The 18,717-nt window shown below is 43.2% G+C and overlaps 1 protein-coding gene across 1 annotated transcript; it reads right to left on the minus strand.

The window, feature by feature from the left end:
* Positions 1-14,878: 14,878 nt before the first annotated feature.
* LOC120668148 (rho GDP-dissociation inhibitor 1-like) lies at positions 14,879-16,789 on the minus strand. The gene is made up of 5 exons (XM_039948066.1): positions 16,643-16,789; positions 16,503-16,569; positions 16,195-16,413; positions 15,041-15,165; positions 14,879-14,959 (listed from the first exon to the last, which is right to left on the minus strand). Exons 1-5 carry the CDS (start codon positions 16,787-16,789, stop codon positions 14,879-14,881), a joined length of 639 nt encoding a protein of 212 aa, XP_039804000.1.
* Between the last annotated feature and the right edge of the window lie 1,928 nt (positions 16,790-18,717).

An 18,717-nucleotide genomic window follows, 5' to 3' on the forward strand; every position in this document is an offset into this window, starting at 1 on the left:
ACTGCCACAAAAATTTTTGAAATTCACATTTTTTGACTTTTTAACATTCCGGAAAAATCCGGAATGTTACACTAGCGTACAAGCCACGCATTTGATCAAGCACCACCCTTGAAGCACTATAAAAGGCAGCCCTCACCTCACTTGTAAAGCACGAAGAATTGAAGCAAGTCCAAGGAGAAGCGTAGCGCTCCACATATCTTTAGAAAATAGGGAGAGAGGCGAGGTGATATTCCGGAGAGGAGCCAAAGTGTCGGCCCCTCTCCAACTTTGTGCCTCCGAGGAATGAAGCTTCGGTTCAAGTAATTTCCTCTTCTTTCATTGGTAATATTGCAGCCTAGGTGTGGTGCCTAGACTTGGTTTGTTGCCTTGGGTTGTTCCACCCCACGGATCCGCAGTGGTAGGCGGTAGGTGGTGACAGCCCTGTCCGTCCTTTGTTGTCCACCATGTTCGGGTGCTTTCATAGCAGTAGTTGCAGGTTGCTGTTGGACTCCCCTCTCACCCCTTTCTAAAGTCCTTCCTCTTCCAGCCGCCGAAGCAGCTTGAGTATAAAGTCAAGTACTTTTGATAGGAGTAGTTGGCAAGACGACGTTAGACCACCTCTACCTATCTTATTTGGACGTCTTCACTCTCGTCATATCCCCTGGATAAACAAGAGTCACCACTAGTACACTTCTCATTGCTCATGGATCCGATACCCTGGAATACTCTAAGGTGAAAGCTACATCGGTATCCATATGCTTGCGGATTTATTCTGTTAGGCTAACAACCACCAACAAGTTTTCTGGCGCCATCGCCGGGGAACGGTAGCTGTACTAGTATCGATTCAAGTTCATCCATGTATCATTCCACCTTCCACATGGATTCCATGACTATCCATAATTTCTCTACTCCAGGGCCTCATTATTTTGAGCTGCAACCTTCATCTCACCCCATCCTTACGCCAGGCTATGAGATCCGCCCTAGTCTCGTAGCCATGGTTCGATCACAATCTTTTTCTGGGTGCAAGGATGAAAATACTTACACTCACCTACATGAATTCGAGCAGAACTGCTCTATCATCTCAATACCAGGCATGCACCATGAAACTGTGAAAATGGAAGCTTTTTCCATCCTCTTTGATGGGTCGTGCCAAAGAATGGTATTCCCTAACTGTAGGAATGGTAGAGGGCAATTGGAATGTTTTAAAAGAAAAGTTCTGTTTCAACTTCTTCCCCTCACATAAGATCGTGTACCTTCGCATAGAAGCTCTCTCTTTCAAGCAACAAGAGGAAGAATCTCTAGGAGCAGCATGGGCTTGTTATACCGAGCTGATTTCTATAGGACCAGACTTGAGTATACCCAAGGTTATGCACCTACAGCACTTTGCCTATGGCCTTAGAACGGATAGTGCCATCTCTCTAGACAAGGCCTCCGGGGGATCCTTTGGGCACAAAAAACCGTAAGTGAGGGAAAAGCCATCCTTCATAGGATCCTTAAGAATACCGAGTATAACGGGATATATGAAGACCCGCCTGATGAATCTCAAGAGCCTGCTAAAAGAGTAGAACCTTTTTGTCCAAGCTCCAACACCCTGCCCACAAAAGATTGCCGAACCAGAACCTCCCGCCTTAGATCCTAAACCCTTCAGCGAAGATCATCGACCTTTCTTCTTGTCCATGTTTGATGATGGTGAATCGACAGTGGACAGTGATGTCTCACCATTAATAAGATAAGAAAGTGATGCTTATGGAGAATCTGAGGTAGTGCCTCCCAATCTCGATGAAGAATCCTTGTCCGACACTAATCAAGTAAAGGAGGATTCATCATTCCACAACATGTAGGTCCAATTCTTGGAGGATAAGTTTGAATTTTCTGAGGAGGAGTTCAAAGCTCCTATCTCTCCAAGTTTCTCTAAACTCCAAGAATCATATCAATGCCTTGATCCATTTTGTGACTCCGAGGAAAAATCTATTCTTCTTGACCCAGAGCAAGCAAAGGACTTCCATATCGAAGGCATAGATCATGATACACCACATGAATACTATAAGCTAGAACATGATGTCAAAAATGTCTGCTCTATGGATACTCTTGAGGCAGCAAACTCCATGTCGGATATGGAAGTCAATGACGAGCATGAAAGTTTCATCTTGGTAGAACCACAAGATACATGCTCCTTCAAGGAGATTCCATCTCCTCCCGCCATTAACACACATGCCGAGTCCAACCATCTCATGCCCCTCTATCAGAAAATTTCAAAAGGGTGGTTGTGGATGATTTTGTCTATCATAAATATTGCATATCTCGTGGTTTTGCCCATCTCATACCAAGCTAGCTGCAACATCAAGAAGAGGCGCCCAAGGTCGAGCTTTTGCCCATAAACAAGCACTGCCAGGAGGTAACCCGTAATTTTTTAGTTTTCTCAAAAATAAAAAAATCACTTCTATTTCTAAAAAAGAGAAAAATATATAATCTTTATTTTTAAATAAAATAAAATCAAAAAAAACTTTAGGACATAATTCTAGGACTCGCTCCCTTCTGGTATTTTTGTCACTAACCTTCCAATCTAGGACTTAAATGAATGAAGAGTTGGCGCAATCGGATGAAAGACCCACTTCCAAGCTTAAATGGGGAAAGATCAAAGGAGACTACAACCTCAGGTGCTCAATTTTCGGCACCAAGTGTCGCAAAATCTGAGCGTGGGGCAGGACATAGTTTGAATGACAAGATGCTTCCATGACTTTACAAGTGAACACGAGTCTCGGTACAAATGGCAAAGCTCAGGCAAGTTGTCAATGTTGGTTTTCACTTCTCACTCTCCCAACTCCAGGTTATTTCATAATGTTCATATCATTTGTTGAAGCCTCTTCTGCATGATAAAATTAACCATGTGCCACAAACTTGATCACAACTCCGCGTCGCACATGTTGGCAAACATAAGTTTTGTTCCATAAACTAGTAATCAATTCTTGTGGGACCATCAATTTAGGAGTATCTTGCCAAAGTTGTTGAGATGTGTGATATAACAAGATAGAAGTATTTCTTTCCTTCTTAATTGAGCATTTCTTTGAGAAATTTTTTATTTTGGAAAAAAAAATCCAAAACCCTTAGTCTCACAATTCCTCAATGGTTCAAAATTCCTACTACAGCCAAAATGTTTTAAATGATCAAACCTATACATACGCCGCCAATATAGTTGAATTGAGTTTTGGCAAAACTTGTGCCCATATGGAATAGTAACATTTCAATACCAATCATTTCCACCTTTGTATTTGTCCATGATTACTATCATTCCCATGTCTGGTTATGCTAAGTCCCACATTGGATATATATATATATATATATATATATATATATATATATATATATATATATATATATATATATATATATATATATATATATCAAAACTCCAAGTATGGTTGATTAAGAGGGAGGTCATGCTTTCATTCGAGTTGTTCCACTTTTAAACCGCCGAAGGCAAGCATCATAGCCACCTCAAACCCCACAGGTATGGGAAATGTTTTGGAATAAAGCTTATGCTAGCCATTTACTTTGAGAAGTTGAGCATCAAAGTCTACCTTAGTTCTTGCTCGGCCCCATATTCTTGATCATAACCTTTGCTCGGGACGAGCAAAGATCTAAGCATGGGGGTGTGTGACGGCCATTATACGCTCATTTTGGCCGCCAACCATTGACATTAATGAGGGAACTTGAAGTAGTTTTGATATAAAGTTTTATTTATACTAATGAGTTCCATGAGTTTTGTGTCCCAACACATTTTGCAAGAAATATAGGTAATATGGTGCACAAATACCATTTTTTGGTGAAGTAGCAGTTGAGGCCATACAAATGAAGGTTCACTCAAATGTATCGGCACAAATGACACTTGGACATGGTGCAAAGGTTACTCAAATAACATATTTGACAGCACCATGTTGATGATCTCTTTGAGATGATCAAAATGGACACCTGGATCACCCAATTCGGAGTCTAGACGGAAAAGTTATGGCTCCGGGAAGGTCACCGATGTGGCCCTGTCTGGCCGACCGGCCTAACATAGGCTGGCCGGCCTGGCACCTCCCTCAAATCACTCTCCACTTAGTATCATGGCCTTGGGGACTCACCAATGGACCCCTAAACACTTGGGAGACAAGCCAAAAGTTAAGCTAAGACCGAAAGGCCCCATATGTTCCTCCAATGTGTTCCCGAAGTGGACACTCGAAGATTGGGCTGATCATCCAAGGTTGGACTGCATCTGCATGCAAAGAAACACAAAGAGAATCAATGCCAACCATTGGATGGAAGTTAACACAAGTGGAGGGATGGATGAGCTTGTTACATGGATAAAAGGGCCCACCTTCCGCATGAATAACGGCCAACCAACTCCAAACCGCCTTGCAAGAGCTACTCCACAGCGTCCATCACACAATGGCTATTGATTTGACACCTGGAGATGAAATCCCATGCTGGCCGGCCTCACCTAGGCCAGCCGGCCTCACTTTTCGGTCGATCGAACCAAATCAAGTTGGAGGTTGCTGCAACCGGCGTTGCAAGAAGGAATATTGGGCGTAATCGGAAGGTCGTCGGACTAAGGGAGGCTGGCTAGCCCCACATTTTGTCCTCTCATCTCCATCCTTTGTGTAGAAGCTAAGCTACTGAAGTACTAGCATACAAGCCACACATTTGCTCAAGCACCGCCCTTGAAGCACTATAAAAGGCAGTGCTCACCTCACTTGTAAAGCGCGGAGAATTGAAGCAAGTCCAAGGAGAAGCGTAGCGCTCCACATATCTATAGAAAATAGGGAGAGAGGCGAGGTGAGAGTCTGGAGAGGAGCCGAAGTGTCAGCCCCTCTCCAACTTTGTGCCTCCGAGGAATGAAGCTTCGGTTCGAGTAATTTCCTCTTCTTTCGTCGGTAATATTGCTTCCTCTCCTTTACTTTATTAGTACATGAATACTTGGTCTCTCTAGTTGTGGGATCCCTTATCTGCGTAAGTAGCAAGTTCTACTTATTTGAGGTTGCTCTTTATCTTAATGTGAGATAGGAGTAAGTAACTTGATAGTTTAGGCATGGTGCCTAGACTTGGTTAGTTGCCTTGGGTTGTGTTCCACCCCACGAAACCGTAGTGGTAGGCGGCAGGTGGTGACAGCCATGTCCGTCCTTCGTAGTCCATCACGTTTGGGTTCTTTCATAGCAGTAGTTGTAGGTTGCCATTGGACTCCCCTCTCACCCCTTTCTGAAGTCCTTAGTATTCCAGCCACCGAAGCAGCTAGAGTATAAAGTCAAGTATTCTTGATAGGAGTAGTTAGCAAGATGACATTAGACCACCTCAACCTATCTTATCTGGACCTCTTCACTCCTGTCATACCCCCTGGATAAACAAGAGTCATCGCTAGTACACTTCTCGTTCCTCGTGGATTCGATACCCTAGAATACTCCAAGGTGAAAACTACATCGGTATCTGTATGCTTGCGGATTTATTCTATTAGGCTAAGGACCGCCAACAAGGCATAGAGTGTACACCCGGGGTAGACCCTCCCATGTTGGTGGCGCCCTGGTTCGGCATGTGCGCCCCTGCGCCGGTATGAGTCATCATCTCTGGAGGCATCCCTAAAGATGAGGCAGAAACATAGCCAGGCGGTGTACTGAAGAGACCTCCCGACGCCATTGATGTCCTCATCGGCGTGCTAGGAGAAAACACCGGGGCCGACTAGATTGGAGAACCCACTGGCTCAAACATCAGTGGCTGGAAGAAGGGCAGCATGGGATAGAACCCTATGCCTGGCTACACCGTGCTGAGCGCCGGAGGATGTAACACCCGGTTTATAAAAGGACATAAACCGAGCAATCATATACGTGCCAGGATCAAGTCACACATATATACAACAGAATGAATAGTATATCACAGCACATATCACGAATAAGACATAATAAAGCGAATATGAATGTTATTTATTACATTAATGACAAAAATGGCTGATACAGCGGAAGCGAAGTACAAATACGAAAAAGAACTCTCCGAAGCTGAGCAGGGCGCCACAGGGACGTCGACTGGGAGACGAACACTTAGAAGTCCTTGTAGTCCTGGTAGCGCTGAGCGAACTCCCTCGTGTCGGTAGGAACTGAGCAGCAGTAGCGTATCCAAGAGGAAAAAGTAGAGAAGAGGCAAGAGTGAGTACACAACTTGTACTCAACAAGTAAAACACAAACTATGAGGCTCTAAGGTTGGCTGACTGACTGCATTAGCTTTTAAGTCTTGGCAAAACTTTATTAAAGCTATTTACTACAAGTTGATGAATTACCATAAACCCCGTTACATAGTAATTAATCAAAATTAAATATGATACTACTAAGAACCAAACCGAACCAAGCCACCCGGGGAAACCTGCCTCGTCAAAGGAAGATAACCCCACTAATCAAAAGGAGGATCTGGGCCGCTCATGACCGTGAGCACAGCTAGTATACCAGTTTTACACTCTGCAGAGGTTGCACATCTTTACCCACAAGTCGTGAGCTACGCTAGTTGTTCATCACACTTCCTTAGGTGAGATGACTAGCAAACTCACTACGAGGCCGTTACAAAGAATCTCGTTGGTAAGGCATAACCGCGAAGATGTAGATCAGCGACGATGGGGCCCACCTCACGGGGGTACAAGCACAGGTGCGCAAACCAAGCATAGACCAAGCCGGAGGAGCAGGGACCATTGAAGCTTACCACCCTTTGCCCCGCAGGTAAGTTACTCCAAACCAAAAAGACCTAATTAGTAAGCCAAGACCGTCCCATTCCAGTCTTGTGGTAGCGCTGTTGTCCCAGGTTGTCGCTCTATGAACCGGTCCTTATGAAGAGTGGCCAACCAAGCACTAAGCACCGTGCTGGCCCCCTAAACCATGTTTCTACAAAAACCATCTTTTAACGAGACGTGAGCCACTCAAACCACACAGAGGGCCACTCTCAGAATTAAGTTCAAGTAAACCATTAATCAATTTAATTAAAAAGGAACAGAATGTGTTATAGCGCAGCAACCTAGCACAACTAACCAAAATGCAACCCAAAGGTATATATAAAGGATATAAAGTGGCTAGGAAAGTCCTTATAGGCATACAGTATTAAAATGCAGTATGAAAATGTATTTAAAAGTGATAGGTTGTTCATGTTATACTTGCCTTCCTCGTACTGCTCCTGCTGTTGCTCAAAGTGGTCAAAAGACGGCTGCTCCGGGTACTGGTACTGGGGCTCCTCAACTGGATCAGCGTCTACTCACGAACACATGGCCAAAACAATGCACAACAATAAGCATACAAGCAAACACTAACAAAAACTAAGAAACAGTACATCAATACATGGAAACAGCACACTAAACTAGTCTAAAACTATTCTACGCATTACAACGATCGCGTGGACATAAAGAACGCCTAAAACGGAGTTAAAACGCATATTCTAGGCTAAAAACAAGATCCAGGGACCTATTTGTAAGAAAACTGGAGTTCCAGGGGGTTTCTGGGCAAAACAGAGGACTAAAACATAATTAAACCTTAGATCCAGGGGCTAACATGCAAAAACACCAAGGCTGGATGGCGGGTTAGATTTCTAGAAAAGTCAGGGGCTTAAACGTTAAAAACTGGGCTTATCTATAAATACTTTTACACTGCATCGGAGTGCGGGTTTATTTTAGTAAAACACAGGGGGGGTTTCTGCAAAACAGCCGACGCTGACCGTTTTCTGGGTTCTTTGACTTCGGCCCGATCAGATCTGGGCCGTTGATTTTCGATCGGACGGCCCAGGGCATTTGGGCGCGCGGGCGGCGGCGGAAACTCGCCGGAGGGCGTTCTCCGCGGCGGCGCCGCGTGGGAGCTCACCGGACATCACCGTAAATGGCGCTCCGGGGGTCAAATTGACCCAGGTTTGGATCTAGGACGCTCAGCATGTTATGCGTGGTCCACCTAGACACTCAGTTGAGTTCGGCAGGGCTCTGGACAACGCGGGCACGGGCAGCGGCGGGTCTGGCAGCGGTGCTCGACGGCGTGCGGTCACGCGCTTCTAGGGCTCAAGTCTGGCGCAAACAAGTTTGTGAGGGGCACAGTGCTAAGGCCAGTGCAGGCAGGGCCTGCGCGGAGCTGTGCTGCTCTGCGGGGTGCCCGCCACGATGGAGCGGCGGCGGGGAAACGCCAGCGGCGGTGCCCGGCCAAAAGAGTGGCCTACGGCCTAAAGCATCTAGTGCAAAACAACCAGAGCGGAGAGTGGGGAGGCCGTGCAGGGTGGTCGTCCGTGGAGACCGGCGGCGAGGTCGACATGGGGTTCGTGGAGGAGGTCGGTGCAGAGGGGTCCGGCCCTGATGATCCAATGGGAAGGTCCACGCCGGTCCTACGGAGGTACGGAGGGGTCAGAACGGGCCAAAGGGCCACTGGCGGCGAGAAAAACGAGACGGCGGCCGAACTCACCTGCATCGGATCCCGGCCAAATTACGGCGAGGACGCGGCTCGGATCGGGGCAAGATGTGCGTCTAGGGTTTGAGGGGCGGCGCGTGGGGTGGATGGGATGCGGGGGTCCGCTGGGCGGTTTAAAGGGGCTAGCGCAGGGATCTCGACGTGCGTGCCCGCGGTGAGTGCGGTGAGGATTGCGGGTGGCGGCGTGGCCGTTGCGCATGAGGAAAGCGGGAGGTGGGGGATGACAGGCGGGCCCGGCCTGTCAGCGTAGCGGGACGGTGACGCGCGGGCGGCCTGCGCTGGGCGAGCGCAGCTGCTGGGCCGGGTGCGCGGCGCTGGCGCGCTGGGCCAAGGTGGGTTGGACCGGCGTTGGGCTTTGGCAGGGAAGGGGAGAAGAGTGCGGGCCGGACTGAGGGGTGACCTGGGCTGCTGCGATCCGCGGGCCGAGTGCTGGGAAAAGGAGAGGGGTGAGCGGGCTGGGCTGAGCTGCTGGGTTGGGTTGGGTTTGGCTGGGTTTTGGGTCCGGTTTAGTTTATCTATTTTCCTTTCTCTTTTCTATTTCCTTCCCTACTCTATTTCTAACCAAACTCAAATCTATTTGAATTCAAAAGAATTTGAATTCAAACTCCTATACAATCAAACAAAATAAAACCATGCACCAGCATGAATGCAACAACAAGTTTAAACCTAGAGAAAAATTTTAATTACTTATGAAACAAAATTGGATTAAATGCAAGACTAAGCAAAATATATCCTAGAAAATTAAATAAAACAATTAAATTTATTAAAAAATGCTGAAATTTAAATTAGGGTGTTACAGAGGATGGGTGCCAATGCTTGATGTAGCAGAGGCTACCGCTCTACTTGCTGTTGCGGCTGATGACTCTGGCTGAGAGTAACACGGCCCTATGTATCTAGGTTGATAATTGCCAGTCATCATCTGATAATAAATGGCATTCTGCATTGAGTTCCTCAAGACGTTCGACTGATTGATCATGGCGTGGTGCATGGCTTGGTCGAACATGTCGTGGAATTTCACTGAGTCCTAGGTGACGGTGATCTGACGCAGCACAGGAAGGGGAGTCTTCTAGATAACCTTCCCTATCGTGGTGGCGTTGAAGGATTGGAGACACATACGCTTGTAATCTTCTATGGCCTTCTCCATTAGTTGCTTTTGCGCGTTGTCGAGATCTTCCATGGTGAAGTGGTTGATGTTCGCCGGGTCAACTTCTGAGCTATTGTCCTATTTCCTATCAACCATGTCAAAGTTGTTTGACGTGTCCCACCGGGCGTGCCAAAAGCGTGTTGACCCAAAAATCCGTTGATCGGATCACTGCACAGCCACATGTGAGGACTTCGGAGATCTGCTTCACTCTGTAGTACAGAGTCTACTTAGCATCGCGCAGTTGCTTGGCATGCCAGTCAATTTAATCTGCAATTGACAAGGGATATAAAATATCAAATACATGAACGTATTAGCTAGTGTTCCGAATCGTTCCACATGGATATTGGCTAGAGATCCAATATGGGTAAGCAATCGGCTAAGTAACAGCCAATTCAACTGTGCAAGCTGTGTTAATTGCTTAACAAGGCTTGTGAGCAACACCTAGATCTAGATTCAATCGGCTATAGTGATGAAATCATGGTAAAAGCCGATAGAGGCGTTAAACCTAGGCTGGATAACTGTGATAAAAGCTAAAAGCAAGCTAGACTAAATAGATTAATCTAACAAGAAATAGCTAATATCAATAACTTGTGAATAAACTAGATCTAAACTAAAGCGATACGCTATAAATCTAAAATATAAGATATTCGATAACTATGAGTAAAATAGATAGAGGAAGAAGTGATGCGTTGTCAACCTTTGACCTATCTACGTTACTTGACTTGGAACTTACTAACGAGTTGGAGATCGAAGCAGATGCAGCCCTGCTAGCCAGGAAGAACTCGTAAAAGGAAAAAGCTACATCAACTAGGGTTTGGCGAAGTCACCGACAGAAAAAGTAGATGCAAAAGGGTTTGTTTGATGTGTTGATGGTCTTTTACAAAAACCCTGAGGTCTGTTTTTTATAGCCGAAGCCTAGACCCCTAGTCGATCACGACGATTTACATGACTTGACTCAAAAGAAAACAAACTTTCTTCTAAACAACCATTCGGACTCAACATGATAACTTGCTAACGTAATCTATCAGCCCAACTTTTGCTCCACCGGTTGCAATGCCTTATCCGGCCCATGGGCCAAGCTTGCTTCATTTGTTCCCTTTTCTTCCTTGACATGGGCCAACTTCATTCGGCTGCCCATTCCACTAGATCGACTAGACATGTGCCAGAAAATGGTGTCAGCAAGGATTAAATTGATTGGTGTGCCTGAACCTCAATAAGCTAAGGACCAGCACTAGAGTTAAGCAGATCTCCCAGGCTGTTGTGTTGCGTGCGAGGGTTCATCGCCAGTCGATTTTTTGTGGCATCACAAATTGGAACGCCCAGTGGGACACGATTAAATTGAGCCAACCTGTCTAACGAAGAAGTCACGACGGAATGTTTGACGAAAGAATAGAAGCAACAGATGGAGCAACAAATCATTGGTTTTCAGAAGCGCGCTTTGCTTAGATTCCTTCATCATGACATGGCAAGGGCCAATTCAGGAGAAGCCAATGATGATGATATGCCTCAGGGGGCAACCCGATGACCAAGTATGACATCATCGGCATGAGCAATCGCATCGGTATCAGTGTGAGGAACCACATCAATCAGTTGCTGAAACAAGCATGAAGCTGATGGACACATTAGATCAATCGGTTGCCGAAACAAGCAAAGAATAGATGGATGCACCAGAGTTATCGGCTATTGTAGCAAGCAAAAAGTTGATAGTTTTGCTGGAGACATTCAGGGCCCCAGAGATGATGACAGTACAGCAGTTTATAATGCAAGATCATTGATTGTTGTTGTCGTCTCAATTATATCAGCATCGACCAAGAGGGTTTCAAAGGAACCAGTACAAGCAACAACAAGGTGATGATTTGGCCGATGCCATTACTAAGATGATGTGGGAACAGTTTGGGGTCAGACCTATGGAATATATTCATATGTGGATAGGGTTCCAATTCCACGTCAATACAAGGTTCCAGACTTTTTAAAATTTTCAGGGCAGGACATTATGTCTACAGTTGAACACATTAGCCGATTCTTAGCTCAATGCTGGGAGGCATCAGCTGAAAAAGCTCTGAAAATTAGATTATTTCAATTATCCTTAACTGGATTGGCTTTCACATGGTTTTCATCATTATTGCCACCAAATTATATCAGAGGATGGGCCGACCTTGAGAAGAAATTTCACCGATATTTCTTTACTGGAAACGATGAGATGAAGCTTTCAAACTTAATATGGGTTGAGCAGCAAGATGGTGAATCGGCTTCAGAATATATTCAAAGATTTTGTAGCATCCGCAGCCTATGTTATAGCCTCAGCTTAATTGATGAGCAATTAGCAGATCTTACATTCCAAGTGCTACCAACGACTATCAAAGAAAAAACTTTCGCTCAAGAGTTTGACAGCCTAGCTCATCTAATGCAGACAATATCGGGTCATGAAAGCCGATTGCAAGATATGGAGGAGGAACAATTTTGGAGTTATCAAGACCAGAAAGAAGATAATTTGGAAGCATGAGTTCTCGAACTCCAAAATTGTTAAATTTATCTCGACATTGACATTGCCGATTGGACTGTATCGGCTCTTGAAAATTCCAGATTACCTTAGTGTGCCTGCGCAGGACTAATGTGCAGGACCAAAGACCCTTTCTGTAATAGTGTGCTGACTTCTATTGATTACGTGGGCAACAAATTAAAAAAATAGTATTGGCTACCCATGTAGTGATTTTTAGTTGTTTCTCGATCAAGAAGTTTCCACATGGATATCCTACGGGCAAAGGGGGAGCCGATGGGATACATAGGCCAAGTGCAGCCAAAAGATTGATCTCTACATCTTTACCATGATCTATAAGCTACTCTACTACATATCAGCTTTTTTGATGATTAACAAGGCAAATCGGCCTTGCAACACCTCAAAGCCATGGAGATAGTTGACCGTTTTCTAGGCCGATCCAACAACACATTAAAGACATCAGCTTAAGAGACAAGCATCAGACTTCAATAACGACTAATTTCGAAGCATGAAGTATTCATACTCTGAAATTGGGAGGGGGGGGGGGCTGTGTTCGCACCAAAATTTGGTAATTTCATGGCCAATGGAGTATATGAATGGAAGCCAGTGATTTAATATCAAGGAAGGACAAGATCTGTCAAGAAAGCTTTATTAGCAAGTACACTACAAAAAGGAAATTTCATTTTGTTTAGATATTTCCTGTTAGGCAAGTTTCGTGTCAGCCCAGGGTATAAATATAAGCTCTGGCTATTGTATCAGATATCTCTCGATCAATACAACTTTCAGCGCATCACCACCCTCTCATGAGGTTTTCCCCCGATGAGTTCTTGTCTTCGCACATGGGCTGCATCGATTGAGTTCAGCCTCCATCGAGAAGTGAGATCCATCCTCTTCGCTTGCGCTGCCATGGCTAAGACTTTCTCGGTTGGGTCTGATATTCTAATCGGGTGGATGCAAGCATTGCTTATCTTGTATATCATCTCTATCTTTAATTGCATTGTGTTTAAAGATGCATCGGTTTAGTTAGGACCTTCTTAGAAAGGTTCGATCTTCTATCTTAATCGATACATCTCTACAATCGCAATGCTATTTTAAATAGATATGTTATACCTATCACACTAGACAGATTTATCGGCTCACTAAGATCAGAATATTAAATGCAGTCTCATACTGTCTCGGTTAGGTCCGATCTCCTAGATTGTGTTTAATAATCAAAGTCTTATTAAGCCGGTAGGTTCATGCTAATGTTTCATCAGAGGGTTAGCCATTATCTGGATATTGTTAGGATTGGCTTACAAGTATTACATACAAGATGATTTTAGCTGATTGCAGCAAGAGTTTTATTGATTACTTAATCATTTGGATTTAATTTCTAGCCGATATATGCTAGAATTAATATTATGTATCAACATCGGCTGAATGGTTCATACCATTATTTTTTATTAGGGTTTCCATCATATATATCGCTGATTGTTTCAAATCCTATCGACATTGGCTGATACCGCTACTTCGGCCCTTTTGCCGATCGGCTCTTTGATCATCAATTTATCTATCTTGTCAGTTGCAGGATCAAACTGACTTGCATGCCTCAAGAAGCTAAGGAGCTGCACTGAGTTAAGCAGATCTCCCAGGCTGGTGTGTTGCGCGCGAGGGATCATTGCTGGTCTATTTTTTCCAGCAACAGTATGTAATGACAAGTCTACGGTGGCTTTTGTTTCAAATACTTTTCTTGGTTATGATATTTCCAAATGAAACTCGTGAAATGGCTACCAGCTCTAATTATGTTCAACGTTGTTGAACCTTTGAAACTGAGTTTTATGGTGTATCAAATTAATATAAGCCATCCTTGTGGGGAGTATTACAAAGGAAAGTCAGCATGGACTAATTATTTATATCTCATAATCTTTATTGTTTTCCCCTGAGGTGAAGATGGGTTTATTATTCTTGTCGAGTTTACTGATATAGCCATAAACATGATAAAGATGGTGCCTAGTTTCTCGGCAACAAGCACATTATTAGCTAGTGTGCCATGAAACTCTTCTAATCCTTCATCCTTCACAAGAAATGTCTTTGCGTTGTAGATTCATTGCAGCACCTAATGCACCAAAGTATGGTTTGGCTACATATCTTTGAAAGATGCCAAGTGCAAAAACAGCTTATTAACATGCAAGCCTATCGCCAAAAAAAAAAACAAAAAAAAGCACTAACCATGCAAACAAACGTCTTGCCAAAGCACAAATGGGCTACCATCACTGTACTCCAATTGACAGATGCATTCACATTGTCACAAGCGACCATCTTCCGGAAAGTGTGCGATCATCATATGACTAGACTCTCGATATATATATATATATATATATATATATATATATATATATATATATATATATATATATATATATATATGTATGTATGTATGTATGTATGTATATATATATATATGTATGTATGTATATATATATATGTATGTATGTATATATATATGTATGTATATATATGTATGTATGTATATATATGTATGTATATATATAAGCGCTGAACGATTGATGGATGAGTGAAGGGAAGCGTGTGCGTTTCAGATCAGAAACAAAGAAGTTCATCAGTAGTAAATATATATCTCTGTGTATCTGAATACATGACTGATTGTTTAATACAAATAAACAATATTATTTGATAAACAGCATTAAATGACACACACAGAACGAATTAAAACGACAACAAAGTGAAACAATCATTCTATGCAATAGCACATCTTCTGCTTGGGTTAGCTATGAGCTCTAATAATATGTTTAGACAAACCAGCCCTACTCCACATCATTGGGTTGATGGCCACTCCTTCCTAATTTCAAAATAGTAACTCATCTCCAAGTAGCACTTGCCATCATCATCAAAAAACTATAAGAGAACACATTACATTAATGATTGATTAACCAATGATCTTGGAGCATCAAAGAGAAAGTTGGTAAATAAAAATACCTTTAATTTAGCAGAATAGGAACCTCTTGCAAAAATGCCAGCTGGAGTAGTCTCTTCTTCACCCTCGTAGATGTAGGGCTCTTGCTGGGGACTGAACGTTCCGAGCATCATCTTCTGGTTCTCCACTGCAATACAAGGAAAAAATTATTAACAACTTAGAAAGGACAATCGTAGAAAGATTGTGAAGGTTACACCCTGATCCTGTACCAGATGGTCGTGTTCTCATGTACTATCATGTTATTTTTTTGGATGGATGTACAATTTCTTTTGTTGGTTTTCACAAGTAATGTATCACATTATCATTGTTACATAACTTAAACTGATTGCACAATAGACACTACTACAGATTCAGCCTTTTGTCCCAGTTCCAAACTGGCTTTTGTCCAGGTTTTGGAACCAGGACTCGGCTTTTGTCCCGGGTGGCAAGAACCGGGACAAAATGTCCCTGACGCTAAAATTTTTTTTGTGTCCCGCGGGATTCGATCCCAAGACCTCTTGCCTAGCGCATGATTTCCTTGCCAACTCACCTAAATAGTACATGTGACTCAGTATAGAATAACTTCCTTTTGAACTATCACGTGAATGGGCCTTTTGTCCGGGTTGGTAATACCAACCGGGACAAAAGAGGCCTTTTGTCCCGGGTGGAGCCACCAACCGGGACAAAAGGCCCATGTCCCCCCTGCTGGCCCGGCTAGCCGTTGGACTCGGGACAAAAGCCACCTTTTGTCCCGGGCCCAAAGGCAGCGGGGACAAATGGCCTGGAACAAAGACCTGTTCTGTAGTAATGATAGTGAATTTTGCAATGCCTGCTAACCATGAGACATCAATAAAAATATTAAATTTCTTCAAAATGTGACTAAAGTATCAAACTGTGTGCTGCAAATTTTAGAAGACAATGATGCTCAAAAAAAAATTTAGAAGACAATGTACTTGAGAAATAGCGAGCTACTCGATCAAATAAAAAAGAAATAGCAAATTCACGCCGCTATACTGTTGGTTGTAATTTTCAGTCGAGATGAGATTCAAACAATCCTGTTATGTGATCTGTATGTGTTTATTGTTGAATTCATCAAATAGTGTGTCCACACAAAGAAGCAGATCTGATCATGATGAATTTTGTGCTAATATGCATGATGCATTTTTGGTGTATTCACCTCTTACTCCTGTCTTCCAAACAGTGTTTGTGTACTTGAGGCCCGACACAATGTTGTTGGAGACGATGAAGGAGAAACGAAAGCTGTAGGGGCTGCCATCCTTGAGTGCGAATGCATAACCCTTCTCATCTGCCTGGAATGGGATGGGCAAGACTAGATCTGGTTGGCCTGGCGATAAGATGGTTAGGTCCAACACCTTGACCTCTGGCTCCGCAGTTTCTGCACCAAAATTGTTGATGCGTTCAGGAATAATGTACCATGATAGTGTACGTATGAGGAAGAGGTGGTCGAGAAGGGGTAACAATCACCTCCAAGCTGCTCTGTATCGACTTGCCCAAGCAGTTGCTCCTTCCACCTCCTGAGGCTCTCATCATCCTACCCAAAGAAATAAAAGATAACATTTTTTTTCAAGTGACAAGAAGCATTGAAGATATGTTAACGCAGATACCTTGTCGAGCTCGAGCTGTTCCTTGAGGGGGACCTGGGGTCCAAGCACGACAGTACGCTTGTTACCTTCTTCATCCTCTTCTTCATCCTCATGGTCGATCCCCTCGTGCTTCTCCTTCTCATTCTCATTCTCTTTCTTATCATCCATGGGCTAAACACTTGCTGGCCCTCCTAACACAATCGATCTGGGCAGCTAGCTCGTGCAAAAGGATCAATATGAATGGGCAAAGTAGCACTACTTAGAGTTTTGGAGTGGGTGTGAGATGCGTTTTGATTTGTTTTTGAGCAGCATAGGGTGATGGTGCGTGGGGTATTCAGACTGGTGGAGGTGGGGAGGGAGGAAAGGTTTGTAGTGTACGAGACAGAAGCCTAGATAGGCAGCCACAGGATAAGCACCAGATGTGTGCTCAGCCGTGCCTCTCGTAAGCGCCTCTACCGGGAGACCTGGCAACCGGCCGTTGCGTGGTGCCTCCCATCACTCCTTGTGCTTTCTGTTGTGGTTTCTGAGGTTAGCACGCCTTTACCGGTACCTTTTTTAGTACCTTCATTAATTTTTCTCTTTGCAGCATTAACTAAAAATAATACATTCAGTTTTAGCTCTTCCCTTTAAATAAGGAAAATACAACTGGTGAGGAAAACAATGCATGCTTGCATGTAATTGGGATGGTGCACATTAAATGCCATTGTTGTATTATTTTTTTGAAAGATATTAGCTCAGTAATTAAATTTGTGTCATCAAGATAGTTTGGCTCATGGCCATTTCATTTCTTACTAGCCATAATAACCATAAAACAAGATTCTTGATGCATGTGTTCCGAAATTGTGTTGCATTGTACTAGGTTTTTTTGTTGTATGTATCAACTTAATTATGCAGTGGGTTTGTAGAAAGTGATTGATATTATATGTCTAGGTAGTCCATATCTTGACAGATTTCATCATACTCATTGTCACGACCGGAACAAATTGAATAGTAAAGCATATGTGCGTCAAGATGAAATTACATACATGTAGCGACAAACAATGAATAACAGAAGCAATTTCATAAATATTTCATAATTTAATTATTACAAAGTATTGAAATCGTAATGAAACAATAATGATCGTATTTGTTCTAGCAGTGAAACAACCAATCTCCATAGGTACTTGACTGGAGGAAAATATGCCTAGAACACCTAAGGTGGCTCTTGTTTTGAGCAGCATTGATTAAGAGAGAGAATACTTATGGTCGGTACTCAACAAGTGTATAAATAAATAAATGCCATGCAAGGCCTAAACAAGGAAAAATGTTAGCTAACTAACTGCAATTACCATTTTATTTGATAGCAAGTTATTAGAAACCTAATTAATACGATAATAGTCTTTTCCATCCCACAATTATGACAAAAGATACTCCTTTCGTCCTAATAAACAAGTCATTCTAGGATTCAAATTTTGTCCCTAAAAACATGTTATCTTACCCTATTTAGTCTGTGCATGCATATGTAAGAATCAATTAGTGCTAAATATGGCTAATAAATAGGGGCAAGTAAGGTTATTTAACCACTTTCTTAATCTGTCCTAAAGTTTCTAAAGTGACAGTTTTTTTTGGACGAGGGAGTAGATAAACAAGAATAAATATCTAACTTAAAGTACTGGTTCGACTAAATTATCATGTGATGGTTCAGGTTACTCTTGACCATGAGCACAACTGATATATATCGGTCTTTAAAACTCTGCATAGGTTGTACATCTTTACCACAAGTCATGATTTCCTTAATGCCCGGGTTTGTAAGGCCCATAAACATTGAGAGGCAGGATCCAGCACAAAGCCATTCCACGGGCTTCTTAATAAGCCAGTATAACTACTATAGAAAAAACTAAACTGTGACCTTAAAAGGCTCTCGGAATTGGCTACGAAAAATAACCGCCGATTAATGCTAGGCATTAATCGAGGCGATCATTTTTTATTAATCGAGGCAGTTACGACAACTGCCTCACAAAATATATTAACCGAGGCAATCACTCTTAAAATGCCCATCATAGTTAATATATGTTAACCAAAGCGATCATCCTAAAGTAATCGAGGCGGGCGTTGTG

Source organism: Panicum virgatum, chromosome 3N (genome assembly GCF_016808335.1).
Source record: "Panicum virgatum strain AP13 chromosome 3N, P.virgatum_v5, whole genome shotgun sequence".
In the NCBI taxonomy this organism is placed as follows: domain Eukaryota; kingdom Viridiplantae; phylum Streptophyta; class Magnoliopsida; order Poales; family Poaceae; genus Panicum; species Panicum virgatum.